The sequence below is a fragment of the Cheilinus undulatus genome, linkage group 1 (genome assembly GCF_018320785.1).
Source record: "Cheilinus undulatus linkage group 1, ASM1832078v1, whole genome shotgun sequence".
NCBI lineage: Eukaryota > Metazoa > Chordata > Actinopteri > Labriformes > Labridae > Cheilinus > Cheilinus undulatus.
Genome location: NC_054865.1, coordinates 25,301,762 through 25,317,032, shown reverse-complemented (window position 1 = coordinate 25,317,032; position 15,271 = coordinate 25,301,762). Strand labels below are relative to the sequence as shown.

The window sequence follows — 15,271 nt, the reverse complement described above, 5'->3', positions numbered from 1 at the left end:
TTAAAAAATGGCAAAGCAATCTGTCATAATCCCCAAAAATTGTTTAATAGTTGCAAATTAAGTTACTGATGTCACCCAACGTATCCATAGTGAGAGGTCCCAATGGGCTTCATCTATCAACTTTTCATAAGGAGAAAGTTCTTCTTAAAACTCTAAAGCATTTTCCAAGAAGACCAAGACATTCACCGAAGTTTTCCTACCTGGAACTGGTGTTAGACAAAAACAAAATGACAGACATGGAATCTGGCTCATCCATTTGTTTTGCAAGGTTAGTAGCCTTTCATTTTTAGTAGGAAAAGTTTGAATAAAAGCTTGTGTCCATCTGACTCGTGGCCTGAGAGTACAAAAATAAAACACAGCTGATGCCGAGGCCATTTTTTGTACTCAGGATAAAGGCTGATACCCCTGTGCCTTATTTGTTTAGAAGATGGCCATTGCCAGCCAAAAATGTCAGCAATGTGCACAGGCCCCTAAACTACAAAATCTTTAATCATGAATATTAAGTAAGAATTTAAAAGGTCTCATCATATGTAAAAAAAATGAAAGCTTTGGTCAGGGCTTTGTTATGGAGTGTACCAGATTCACTCTCTTTTAGATGGGTATACAATTTAAATACTCCCTTTTGTATTTTGATGAGTAAAGGATATTGTGCTCTGCATGCATTATTTGATGTTTTCCACTGAACAAGGACATAGCTTGTGTGCATCTTTTTTCTAAACACAGCATGATAAGCATCACCTTTGACAACATCACTGTGTGACTGAGATATCTTCCAATGTACCGGTCATGTATTTTTTACATCAACTACTGCAAATAATCATCTAATAAAGCCAACCTGTTTGAATTTCATTTCAAGCAGTATTACATCTACTCTAGAAAGTTTAATTGTCGAGTGTGCAATATTTTTTTTATTCTAAAATGGGCATTTCTGACTTGTCTTTGTTTCCTGTGTGGCTTCTGTGATTTCTTTATTCCAATTGTGATGAACAAGTACATGCCTCCTACTTAAGGAGGCTTTGCATTCTTCCGTTAAAGAATACATGCCCACAACTAATCAGTTTAGGAACAATGTGTTGCCTCAGACTTTCCTTCAGATCTTCCAAGAAGTCTCAGAAAAATCTTATTAAGATGGTGAATGAGGCCCAATGTCAGTAGGAGGCCAGGGTCTTGTCGATGAGGCTACCTGCATTCAAGAAGAGGAGGAAAATCATTGCACAATATTGCCTCAGCCTGCCTACAAGCTCCAAACTGAACTGCTTTGCTTTAAATTTGTTTAACTAGTTTAAGGTCATGTCTGAGAAGAGAGGAAATTCAAGCTGTTTTGTTTGTTTGTTTGTTTTTTTGCAAAAATCTGCACTTAAATGTATCTTTCCTTAAGCATGCAGCTCTTCCAGGTGGATTAAGTGTTTCTGACTTGATGTATGGCTTGTTGCAGTTGTTCTGAAGTGTAGAGAAGACAGAGGAGCAAGAAAGCCCAAAAGAAATGGAGAAAGAAAAAAAAGGTAATCTAAACGGAGAAGGGAATGAAGAAAAGATCAGTTTGGAGAAGAGAAAATAAGACAAGGATGAAAGAGTCGCAGAGAGAACAAAGTGAAAGGACTTGTGGTGAAGGGAAGGGAAAGTGAGAAAGACAGAGAGGGAGAGGAACAGAAAGAGACCACATGAGGGGGAAAACTGCAACAAAAAGATGAGGAAAAAGAGAGACAAAGAAGGAGAGACAGAGAGAGAATGATTAGATTCCTCTCTCCTCTGTATGGATCAGGGCGAGAGCTCCCTTTTCAATCCAATCAAGCTCCAGCAAAGGTAAACAATCAGTCTTGATAAAGGATTGGATAAATCCTCAATCAGACTCATTCTCAGTAATGCAGATATTTATTGGCCTGGCCTCGCATGGCCAAATTGGATCTTTTGACAGAGGTGAGGAGAGCGAATGTCTACATCATCTCAGTCATAGATACTCAAGTTTTAGAGCAAAATGGCCACTGCATTAAAAAATAATAGGCAGAGTAGAAGTTCCTTCCTGGTAGTTGATGTAGACTGAAAAAGCTGAAAAAACCCACCGCCAATCATAACTCATACATCATATTCCTGTGATCTTAAGTAGAACCATAAAAATGTGGGACATGAGCTGCTGTCTCCCAAAGCTGGAAAGCAAAGAGAGAGATAAAAGATCCTGAACTCTGAAACAGCTAAAGCAAATGAATAAAATATGAAGCTCTAATGTTTTTAAAAACTCTGTGTGGTCGCCTCTGCGGTGAGTTTGTGTTTACCAACAGATGTATTAAAATGATGTCAGCACAAATTTGTTAGCGCATTGTTTCTCTGAAGGCTGAATACAGAGAGCATTATAAGGACATTTACGCTAAACTGGAGTACATCAATAAATAATCACACAGCAGTCAGACGAATTGACTCCAATATTTTTTGTGTCTGATGAAACCTGGAGGCCAACACAAACTTCACAGAGAGGGATTTTTTTTCTGGAAGAACGAAGACATAGTTCACTTCATGAGCTGCTCAACTGCTGTGTCTCTTTCTTCTTTGTGAGGTGAATTGGAGAGTGCAGAATGAGGAGTCTGCTTCTGAAATAGGCTGAAAACTATCACATCCACTCTGACACACAACTGTAGGAGAGTCAAACAGCAGTTCACTGTTTTTTTTTTTTTACATTTTAGGCCTGGAGTATCAAGCAAAACACAATCCATATACTTTTTTTTTTATTTTGAACAATATTGACAAATCTGAGGACTAATATTTGGTCATTCTAATAGTCTGAGCTTTTTTAAAAGGACAGAAAACTATAGAAACTACATTGTACCTTATCCACTCCTTACAATCAAGTTGAAAATACACTACAGTGGTCCATCACATTTTGAGGATTATTCCTTTTCAGGTAAGGATAAACATAATCTCTGAAAACACTGATACTTGACAGTTTTCTAACACTTTCTTAACACTCCAAATCTTTACCAGTACCATCATAAACACTTTACCCCAACCTGTTAGAAAGACATGTCTTTAACACAGCTGGTCTTACTTTGAACAGCTGACTGTTTCTGAACAGATCAAAGTAATGAGCCTTTAAAAAACACATCTGATGTGGCCTGAACTCTTTCAAAACAAAATATAACTAAGATATTCATTTCAGATTGCTGGGAAAACAAACATCTCCACCAAAAAACTGTATTCATTCAAGAAAATTAAAAATTGCTGACATTAATTAAAAATTCCTCTTTTTTTTTGTACACTTGAACATATCATGGTGACCTACCTCCATAGAACACTGGTTTAATTTGTGTACTGGTTTAAATTCTGATTCTTGTTTTTTGAGATCTAAGCCACAGATTTTCAAAGTTGGTGTTGGGGCCCCCTGGCGGTGCAGTGGTTAGCACTGTTGCCTCACAGCAAGAAGGTACCTGGTTCGCCTCCCTGTCAAGGGCCTGCCTTACTGTGCAGAGTTTGCATGTCCTCCCCGTGCATGTGTGGGTTCTCTCTGGGTACTCTGGCTTCCTCCCACCACCAAAGACATGCTTGTTAGGTTATTTGATCACTCTAAATTGGCTGTAGGTGTGAGTGTGAGCATGCCTGGTTGTCTGTCTCTGTGTGTCAGCACTGTGATTGACTGGCAACCAGTCCAGGATGTACCCTGCCTCTCGTCCCAATGACAGCTGGGATAGGCTCCAGCACCCCCATGACCCTCAACAGGATAAGCAGTATAGAAAATGGATGGATTTCAGATGCTTAAATCAATTATTGTACAAATATATGCATAAAACAAGTTCAATTTAGAATAAAACCATAGTTATTCAGTATCTTTTACGCTGACACGGCAGTAATTTCTTAAAAGTCCTTTGATTACTATTTTGCACACGATTCTTTATCCAATGTTATTTGCTCTAACCAACTCCAGACAGTGAGGAGTCCCCAGAGTCTGGTATTGCTATTTTGGGGGTCATGAGCTCATTTTTTCAAATTCTATTCAACATTTAAAATTAATTTGTGAGGACTCGACACTTGTTTTCTGCAAGGGCTTCTTTTTTAGTATCCATCTGTCTGGCCACCTGTCCATCCATCTATCATTCATCTACTTCTGGCTTGTTGTCATTTACTGGTCCAACTTTGACCACATCATAATGTCACCTTGTTTGTTTCACTGGCTTTAATCCTGCTGATTTCAACACAGATTTTGACAACGAGTTGTAATTTTCAATTCAGAGAGCTTGCTAAAAACATCTTGGGTACCAGGGGTGTAACGGTACCTCGGTCTTGGGCTCACAGTTCATACTGGTTTGGTTCATCGATTTTAATCTACTAATCAATCGATACTTTGTTCCATCAGGTGTTATTTAGAACCATCAGTGATAGCTGGTACAGCCTGTGATATATTCATCATTGGACAAACAAGACTAGAATAAAACCAAGTATACGGCTGACCACAGTTACCTGGGATGCCTGTTAAAATTTCTAATGGAAATGTGTGTTCTGGCAGAGTGATTGGTTTTTGGGGTGTAATTGTGCTGTCCCTTAAGTCTGTGAGTTGAGAATTGGAGGATCCCAAAGGTTTAAGGCATGAAGCCCTGTTGGCAGTAAACAGCTAACCTGACACGCCAGATGGACTGTTTCATGTATCCATTGCATGAATGTATTTCACATTTATCTGGGAAAGCTCCCACAGAAAGTGTTTGGGAAGACTAGGACTTTTCAAAAAAATTCTTAAAAGATCATTGGAGGAATGTTCTGTTAGTCGCATTCATATTGGGCCAATCAGTGCAAAGAGACAAAAAGATGTGCACATGCACAACTCTTGAGTTGACAGGCTACCGCTGCCCTTGATTGTTAATGGTGGAGCTTCTTGGTGAACAAAAATTCCTGAGGCTGTTCGGTATATGTGTAAAAACATCTCTGCAAAGACAAGCTTTTGGTGTAGCTCTATGCTCTTGTTTTAAAAAGAAATTAGGTCCGGTTTCGATTAAATTGCTACTGCAGCAGCAGCCAACGGATAACCCCCCCCCCCGCTGAAGCAGTGCAGGAGATGAGCGAAAAAATCTTTTTAGCTTTCAGTGTTGCTCTCTGCCCTTGTTTTGACATAGGCACGTTGGCCAGTTCTGATAAAACTGCTGCTGTGGCTAAGTCAGAGCTAATGACTCCACTAGCAGCCATTGTATACCACCAGTCACACAACAACTAACCCTTTCCCCACCCAGGTGTAGGGCCCTGACAGTCAGCCATGTTCATAATCAGTCCACCGCTGCTGCAAAACAAACATAAAGAAACATAAAGAACCTAACCTTAATTAGAGTTATGGATATGGACTTTTGAGCCATAAGAACAGAAGCTTGCACCCCTACAGCAGGTCAGTGTCACAGCCTATTTTCATGGCAATCCCTGTGATAGTGGATTTTACATTTGTCTCTATTCTGGAAATGTTGACAGCAGCTTTACAAGCTTTTCTTTGGGCTCACAATAACATAACATGTAGCAAAAAAATACATACAAAAGCAGAACTCTGTGCACTGATATAACAGGCCAAGTTTTTCTGAAGAAGGAGAGGTATGGAAAGCTGTAAGGATGGGTGAAGGAGAGCCGGGGCGACAGGGATCCAATTATCAATAAAGCAGAGGGAGCGCAGTGGAAACTCAGTAAGCCCAGTGGGACTGATGCAGATTGCTGCAGTGTGCTGCTCCAGCACTGCACTCTAGGACAGAGGTCACTGTTTTCTTCTGTTATTCTAATCTTTTCTGTGCAGAGAACATGGTGCTTATCTGACAATGCTGCTTATTGTGGCTGATAATGCTTTAACAGTTTTTGACCAATTTTGACATTTAGCGTCGTTTAGATTTAATCACCCAGCAGAGGGTGACAGCAGAATGAGGGGGACAGATAGGGGATGATGTGCTAAAAGGTTAGGCAGTCACAGCCTTTTAGCGAGCGCAGAACAGCTTCTAAGATGTAATGTTTCCTGGAAATTAAATCTCAGTTTTTGACTTTCATAATGCTTATACATATATGTTCTGTGCTATGCAGACAAAGTAAATGTAGTGTGGAGGTTGAGATAAACACCCACAGGCACACACACACACACACACACAGACAAAGATGTAGGCATGATTATCTTGACTTTGAATTGTTCTTTACTCTATCACACCAAGAATCACATTTTTCCCTCTTATCTCTTATCACTTCATCTGCCTTCATTGCTGTGGTGCCACCGTATCTTTCATCACTCAATTTCTTTTTTTATTGTCCTTACATGGCTTCATCATGTTGTTATTATCTAATCTCTTTGTCTTTATCTCTCTCTACCTGCATGTGGATGTGTGTAGAAATATCGCAGTCTACTTGACAGCCCCTTCTGTCTGCTTCTCTCTCAATAAAACACTTTGTTCCCAATAAATACTGAATTCTCACAGTGTTAGATTGCGTCCTTACAGAGACATGTACAAACAACTAATCTAAGTGTAACTTTAGCAGAAGGAACTTCTAGTGTTTAACTCCTTGAGAGTTTTCATGTTTGATGTACTGTGTATGCAAGGAAGAGGAAAAACAAATTATTTTTGGTGGTGAATAATATGAACATCTTCCAAAGTGTGGAGAGGAAGTATTTTTATAATATGTTGAGAGTTTTCAATTCCAGTGTTTTGCACAACAATGACAGTAATGTTGTTTGTAGGTTATTCCATTCAAGGGATCTCATTTCAAAATAAAGAAAGTTTGACCACTTATCCTGCTTTTTATGCCACTTCTTGTGTGTCCCATGAAGTGTAATGTCAAATTATACATCCCTCCCCTACAAGATGTGCAATCAGCCTTGTACATCTGGACACAGTGATTTTACTCCATTCTTCTTTGCCTTCTTTGTCAGGTTGCATCAGGCATGAACACTCCTGTATAAGTCCAGCCACAAATTCTCTGTTGGATTGAGGTCTAGGCTTTCACTAACCTTGGAAAGCAGATGGATACGCCCGTTTCCTTGTTTTTTACTGGCGAATCCATCTTGCAAAGCTCCCATCTGAACCGTTTGGGCCCAGTTAGAAAGTGACAGGACCAATCAGCAACGAGGGGCTGTACTTTTGGGCGCAGCAGAGTCATGACGTAAAAAAGTAGCAGCAAGAGCTGGTGCAGTTATGGAGGAAGAGATTAGCATGGATGTTGCTAAACCGCCAGTTTTATCAGAACTTGACAACATTTCTTCGTTAAAGGAAGAACAAAGAACAGCAGTGAGTTGTTTTCTTTTCAAAAACGACAAAAGTCGAGTACTTACATGTCTATAGTCACCATGTTTCGCGTTATCCCTCAGTAGCTGTGCAGCTCAATAGCGGCTACGTCACATGTTTTGTTGCTCTGATTGGCCCGTAGAGATGTGACAGACAGAATGTTCACCCAATCACACTCTGAGTTTTTTTCAAAGCCTCTGCCTTTTCTCAGAAGTTTCCTATTATAGCTTTCCCAGATGGATGTGTGAAACAAATCCATCTGGCGTGTCAGGTTAGGTTTTCATTCAACTCCAAAACATTCACCTGGCTGCCTTTAACCATTTTTGTGCAGCTTTCACTGTATGCTTTAGGTCATTGTCTTGCCAGAGGACAGATCTTCTCCCAAGCCATGGTTCCCTTGCAGACTGGAAAAGATTGTCTTCCAGGATTTTCCCATATTTTACCAAATTCATTTTACCCTCTACCTCTACAAGCCTACCAGGGCCAGCTTCTGAGAAGCATCCACACAGCATGATGCTGCCATGACTGTGCTTCAAGGTGGGGATGGTGTGATTAGTGTCTGCTCATCTAATCTGATGACTGAGAAGCAACCTTTTGGGTCTCAAACCAAAGAACTTTCTTCCACTTGACCATGGAGTCTCCCACATTTTAGCAAACTCTTGTAGAGTTTTTTTTTTTTTCAACAGTGGATTTCTCTTTACCACTCTCCCATAAAGCTTTGACTGGGGAAGAACCCAGGCAACAGTTGTTTTTGTGTTACCCTATGACTTGTACTTTCTAATAACCTTTTCTCTGAGTTTCTTGGAATGTTATTTAGTCTTAATGGTGTAAAGGTAGCCATGAATGCTGATTAACCAATGACTGGAGGCTATGGGTGGTGCTAACAATCTAAGAACAGCTTGTTTCAGCACATATTTTCTGAAAGGTGGGGGGGGGTTTCTGATTCTTGGGGGGATTGTGGACAGGCCAAGGGCACCTGTTGTTGCTAGAAAAGCCTGAAAAAGTGTATTTGCATAATATGTGACCTTTAAAGCCGTTTTCTTTGTCAAAAAAAAAACAAATTATGTGGACTATGATTGATCTATACATTCAATGAAAGGGTAAAAGATCCAAGGGGGTCAATACCTCCAAAGTGGTTACAGTGGTCGCAGCCTTCTTCTATTCAGTTGCCATTGCTGCAAACATCAGTAAATATTTGGAACAAGTAATATCTTTCCTTTTTTTCCACACAAAACATGGCAATAAAAGCTCAGAATGTCTTTTAATGGTAAGTTTTATGTTTAAAAATTAATTTGTCTTTATTAGATCCAACAGGGAAGATAGAGTGTGGGGGAAACATGTGACAAACATGGAACAGGATTCCAACCTGCGCCCAGCGCAGTGATTGTAACCTCCACATATGGGCGCCTGATCTATCAGCTGAGCTACACCAGTGCCCAAGTTGTTGTTTTAATGTGTTTACTGTATTACTATGCTTTATGGGTGGCACTGGAATTGTTTTGGATTAAGAATTGTGTCTATCTTTTGTGACCATGTGAGTATTTTAACAAAATTTTACTGGCTATAATTTGGCTTTTACTTTGGTAGTATCTCAATAGATATTTTTGAATTTAGAATTTTTAAATTTAAAATCATCTTAGTCATTAAAAGTTTCTTAGTGACAGTGAAATTAATATTAGGCTATGAATAATGAAGTTCCGGTGCAGGTGCTAAAAAGTACTCAGAAGCTACACCACTCTTCACTGACTTTCAGCACCATGGAGAGCTCCATATCATTGAATGCAAATCGACCTACAGTACACTCTCCATCTAAGACTACGTCCAGTGTTTGTGGTGCTTATTCTGCACAAATCATTCTGTTTCTGGCAAAATAAGCATTTTTTGGTGGATCTGGCCTGGTGGAAGATATGTGTAATCAAAAATATTCAGCTTAGAAATAATTGTTTTGATTTAAGATGCACACATTTATTATTCAATTCTAGAAAAGTGAAAATGAAGGTGGATTTTTTTTCAGAAAAAACTGCAGACACATTTATAATGCATGTAGAAAGCGATTGATCCTTTCATTATTTCAACATTGAAATCTCTTGCTGTCGGAAATAATTGAGTTTTTCTTTGTTTTCTACAAGTTTGATCAGATGTGACATATGTATCATCAAAGGTCTGCTGCTATCGACTGACACTGGAAACCTTTCTTAAATTGTGAAACATTTTTGAGCTGACCTTTACACACATACTTTACTGATTTAATCAAGATATGTTGTCTCAATCTCCATTTCCCAATCTGAGGGCACCGAGCTTCTGGTGTTTTCATTGCTTAAACCCTGACTTAATGTGAGGTCTTTGTCTTATCCTGTCCTTATCTGTTAGTGTGTATCTACACTCATACTGAATATTTAGACAAGCAAAGAAACACATCCATGGACACACAAACTAACTCAGCCATTGTCTCCTTGCTAGGGGCAGTGTTAGTCTTGTTTGTGCTCACATTACATACATTTTGCATTCTAACACTGTGGCCAACATGATCATTATTCAAAATAGACTTCCACCTCCAACCCGAAGAACAAGCAATCACTGACGCAATTTCCTCTATCTTTGAACAGCTCCAGGGGAATAAAACTTGTGTACTGTGTTTATTTCCCTGAAAATTTTTATAATGACTATCATTACACTGGTAAAAAAGTAGTTTTATACTTGGTCTGTATTTGTTTTAGAATACATAGCCTGAAAAAAGTGATGTGCATCTGTGCATGAGTGTTTTCTTGTGTGTAAGAGAGAGAGATATAGATGGAATGAAATAAGAGAGAAAGACAGGCGCAGTTACTAAAGTCAGGTCAGGTCAATTGTTCTTGTAAATAGATATTGCAGCAACGTGTAAATGATTAGTTTGCATATACAGAGAAACGCAAACATATGTCTTTTACACACTGACTGGACACACATAAAGAGAGAGGAAGAAAAACATGGCCTCAACGCGGGCACTGTTTTATTCATGATGATGTGATGCCAATGGACACGCACCCGTGAGGAACACTGCTTTTCTCACCTCACACAGTCCCACACAAATACATACAAAACACACAATCCCACAGCAGTCACCTCGGTTCAGTCTGCATTCATCTATGTAACACAAACACACAGAAAAAAGAGAGAAAGAGAGTGGTAGAGAGAGAGGCCCTTGTCCAAAAATGTCTTGCTTGAGTTCAACCTAGGAAACCAGATGTGCCCAGTGTTGGCTGCATCTGCTGCTGCATGTTTGCATGTATTTTCAGTGCTTAAATTTGTCATATATAGAACACGTCAGTGTTTAAGTGTAAAGGGCATGGCCTCTTTTAGCTGAATAATCAGCAGCGTTCCAAACACAGCATGTGCAGGACAGTCTGAGCCAGTTGAATCACCAGCTGAGAGTTTGTCTGCACCATACATGTATATATATTCTATTACCTGCATCATTTTTTAATGCAGTCTTTGGTTGCCTTCACTCACCAACATTATGACCCATACAGATTGTAAATCATAAGTCAAGGGTTGTTTTATCAAAACATTTCTGGTACTAGACTGCAGCAAATATGAATTGAGCTGAGAGTTTTAGTAGAATAAACATGAACAAAAACAAACAACTAAACAATTTGAAGCATTTGCAAATTTTGCTGTGAAGCTCATGCCAAATGCAATACAAGCATAGAGCCTACTTGCTTTAACACTACTTGCATTATAGTATAGCAGAAGTCAGCAGCCAGTTAGTCCATAATAAAATCCATGAGAAATCTAAGACTGCACAAACTCTCATCAGTGACTGTGTGCAAAGCCGAGGAGTGCTGAATTCATACAAAGGGGTTACTTGATCAGTATATTGACAAGAGGTTAATTATCCTATCTGTAAATGTTAAATTTCCAACAATAATAAAACCAATACATCAGCTGTAGATACCTCCCATATTTACTGATACATTTTTGGAGCCATCCAAACTCTTTTTTTATCCTCATTCCTTAAACTTTAAGGTGTGTTTTAAGAACTGAATTTGTTAGGTATAAATAATAATACACACGCTCTCTCTCTCCCCCTCAGCTGACTCAGTCACTGTGATCGCATGTATGTGCAATAAAACTTGAAGATAAAGTTGTCATACATGCTCTTGAATAGTTCAGTTACAAAAGGTCAGCACCTATTGTGCACGATTGTGTTAATAAACAGCCAATAGCCTTTATTATTCCTTATTCAAAGAAAAGAGAGGAACATTCACTGGCAGACTAAACTAAACCTCCAATCATTTCTCTGGTTTATCTTCTATTGTGAAAGCAAATGTTATTACTATGTACTCTTCTTTTTCATGTGTTAAGGCAAAACAACAAGCCTTTCCGAGAGACTGTTAGAAAATTATAGGCAACAGCACACAGTGGGCAGAGAACATTTAGCCACAAGCTATTTTGAGGGAATTAAACCCATGACCTTTAAGTCACAAGCATTTACTGTAAATCCAGAGCTGCTGCTGCTGCTGCTGCTGCATTTATTCATCAAAACAATTTGTAAAACCAAGAGTACTGAATGCGTCACTAACAACACAGAGGACTCGGCTAAGAGTCAACTTATATCAATGTTTACCTGAGGACACTGCGTCAGCCATGTGTTACGACTTAGTGCCACTTTAAGGGGAAAAAGGGGACAATTGTGTGACTCAGCACTGAAAAAAGCACAGGGACACTAAAAAGATGAGTCATGGATGTATCATATGATCTATGCTAGCTAGGGCAGCTCATGTTTAGTAACTGGAGCTAATGTGCCCATGTCCCCAACAGTAGACTAATACTAGGCTCATGGTATTAGACAGATTGAAGGAGGTTTTCAAGCACCGTAACTCTATCAAGAGCTTAATCAGACCTTGAGTTTTGTAGAATGTGTAGAGGGTTCTTAGGATAAAAGATATTATCAGGATTTTGAGACATATTAACAATATGAAGAAGTAAAAAAGGCCTGCAAGATCAAATTTGCAAGAGGTTCAAGGTGAACAAGAGCAATTCTTTCTCCTAAGGATTAATTGTGGTTCATGCTGTCAAACAATTTTATAATAATCTACTAATTTCTAACTTTTTTGCTGAGGTAATTACATCTAACTGCAGTTGACTCACCTTAAAATGAATTCACTCTTGAATTCACACTTTTGTTTACGTAAGTTTAAAACATGCTCCCCTATTCATTGTCTGCTGCAAGCAGTGGTGGATACATAGCAGAGCAGAGCTGTGTTACTTCACAACAATCACCCAAGGCTGAGAGCTAGCAGAGGTGCAAACTATCCAAGGCAACAAAAAAAAAAAACAGATGGTACCAAAAAAGCTACACAACTGCACAGAAGCTGCATGGTGTGGACATTGTTGATCATGTAAGAAGGCAGTGTTACCTTTATTTGCTGTAAGGGGTGCAAAAAGGAACTGCAGCTTTTAATATATTCAAGATTTCAGTGCTGACTGTCTTCATCAGCTGCGTGTTTTATTAAGTTGCAAAGTTTGACCTGTCTATTGTGATTCAATTTTCTGTCGTGCAGAGTTGTGAATCAAATTGGATTTTAACAAAGCTTTTAAAAAACCATGGCTCAGGAGAGGTTATCTCTTCAAGGATGCATTTACAGTATAGAAGTACCCAGATACAGTACCCAAACATGCATTAAGTTATGCATGTTTGGGCTAAACAATGAGGCAGCATCAAGGTGTAGATGTGGCAAGTAAAGGCTCATTTATTTCTATGTTTCTGAACACAGATATGAATAAACCCTTCTGTTCTTACTTTTTGGCCGTTTTTCGTTTTCTGGGGGCAGTGTTGAGTGATGCACCCAACAGTTCAACCCAGAGTAGTAAAACACAACAAAGAAGAATTATTGGAAATAAGGTGGAACTTAACCAAGTTTTCTAAGGATATTTTGCCTAACTTTGAGTGAAAGGTTGGAAACTACAAACATGTCATGATGTTAGCGCCCCTTGGCACAACAACAGACAACTACAAGAGGAAAGCTGAGCAGAGGATAGATCGTTCTTTCTCCAGTTTATGGGACGAATGAAACAGCTTCAAAGTAGCTCCATGAGAGACGCCGACATCTAGTGGATTAGGTTTTCTGAAACATGAATCACAACTGCTGAAATTAAAACTCTACTTTGACAGCTTATCTTACTACTATAATCGGTGGCATGTCTTTTTGTGTCTGTGTCGATTTGTATGCAACACCGTTGTGTTGTGCACAGTGAGCTAATAGCGAGGGTGTGGTATGATGACCTCAGTGTTGCTAAGATAGGCAGACAGCATGGAACTAAACTTCAGGGACTGGGTCTGGAACTGGTCCATTGGCCAGGCATTAGATGAAGCCTCCTGAATCCCAACGGCAGGAAGCTGAAGGATATTCAGCAGGGAGCCAACAACCACAATCTTATGGACACCACCATGTCTGGTAAGAGTGAGTTGAGGTTACTGGGGACTGAGTGGACCGAACAGGCTGCTGCTGGGCTGGTTAAAGTCATTTAGAAACAGCTTTGTTCAACTTTATGAGCAGCTGCAATGGAAAACAGTCTGCGCCGTGTTATGACAAACCATAACACTCCTAATTAGAGTCCTGTCATGATTTTGCTGCTTGTAGTCTGTTTTTTGTTGTGTCTTAACATTAGGGCTGTAGTATAGGTAAATTAGAATAATGACTGAGGACTTTGGTGTACTTTATAATACAAGAAAAATCAAAATAAGTTGGGAATGAGAATTAGTCAAGGCATTGATATAGTAGAAAGATACACAAAAATAATTAGCTTATATGAAATATTGTTTTCTTGAAGCCTTGGCACAACGTTTGACTTTGATTTGTCAATCACAAAGACAAGCAGTTAAAAACATAAGCTTAAATTAAAAAAAAAAGCATATGAAATCCATTGAGGTAATTTGACCAATCCCTGAAAAGCTTCATCCTTTGATGACATCCATCCTCAGTGTCCGTGTGTATTTTTCTTTGTGTGTTTGAGTGTGCAGAGTGATTAGAGAGAGTGCAGCAAGCTGGATTGCTGACAGAGCTACTACAAACACTATTGTCCAAGTGTCCTTGAGCGCTAAGAGTCTAAACCTACCTGCTCGCTCACTGAAAGTCACTTCAGATAGCAGGATCAGCATCCACACGTATGTAAAATAGTCCATCAACAAATACTCTGCCACAAACATACTCAGCAGGTGTTTTAGGAGCATACCTGTGGTCGTGGATGTCCTTTGACAATACACTGAAGCACTAGTGTGTCTCCTTCTCTGATGGTGTAGATCCTCTCGCTGATGTTATCATCCTTGACGTTACACGCAGCGCCTGAATGCACGATCTGGGCGTTGGCTGGAGCTGTGAGACATACATGCACATTTACACACACAACAAAGAGAGGAAGAGAAAATAAATCACATATCTAGTAACATCTCTGGAGGAGAGAAAAAAGGTCATTGTCTTGTGGGTGTATGTGTAATACTAGTGCCCATATTGATGACTCACATAAACAAAAATATCACTTTACTCCTTCATGAACAAAGCCTCTTACAAAAATGCTCTACTGTTTGATGTTTGATGATAGATGCTGATGCTCACTGGGAAAATGAATTTTTTGGTTCCATTAGGAGGTCAAAACAAATTCAGTCTTACCAGTCATCTGTATATCAGACGGTACAAAATAGATTCAGTGAAATCTGTTATGATGAATGTCATAAAGAAGGAAATGACTGAAGGATTGGAGGTAAACTTCTGATAATAGAACCTCAACTACAGAGGAAGAAGAGTTTGTAAAGGCAATTGCGACAATAGAACAGCTACAGTTAACTGAAAAAAAAACTTTCTAATCCTGCACCACCTGACAAGCTCACCCTTATTATTCAGACGTTTAGGGTATAACATACACCAAGTTCACAATATGAGACAACTTGGGAATTGGCTTCCTAAGTTTTTTTTTTTTTTTTTTCAGACTTTATGGAGCAGCGTGAACAACCTAGTTAATGTTCAGGGTTTGGCGAAGAGATTGCCTAACAAAACAGTTATGTAGGGTGCTTTCATGTT

At 39.2% G+C, this 15,271-nt stretch overlaps 1 protein-coding gene across 6 annotated transcripts in view; it reads right to left on the bottom strand.

Moving 5' to 3' along the window:
* Positions 1-15,271, bottom strand: part of LOC121514859 (MAM domain-containing glycosylphosphatidylinositol anchor protein 1) — a 412,064-nt gene that overhangs the window by 306,541 nt on the left and 90,252 nt on the right. For all 6 annotated transcript variants that reach the window (XR_005992331.1, XR_005992332.1, XR_005992333.1 and 3 more), the window contains exon 3: positions 14,430-14,569. Coding sequence is in view for 3 of the 6 variants with exons in the window: in XM_041795251.1 (XP_041651185.1) it covers positions 14,430-14,569 (140 nt within the window). In the remaining 3 variants the exon portion in view is untranslated. The remainder of the gene's footprint in view (positions 1-14,429; positions 14,570-15,271) is intronic.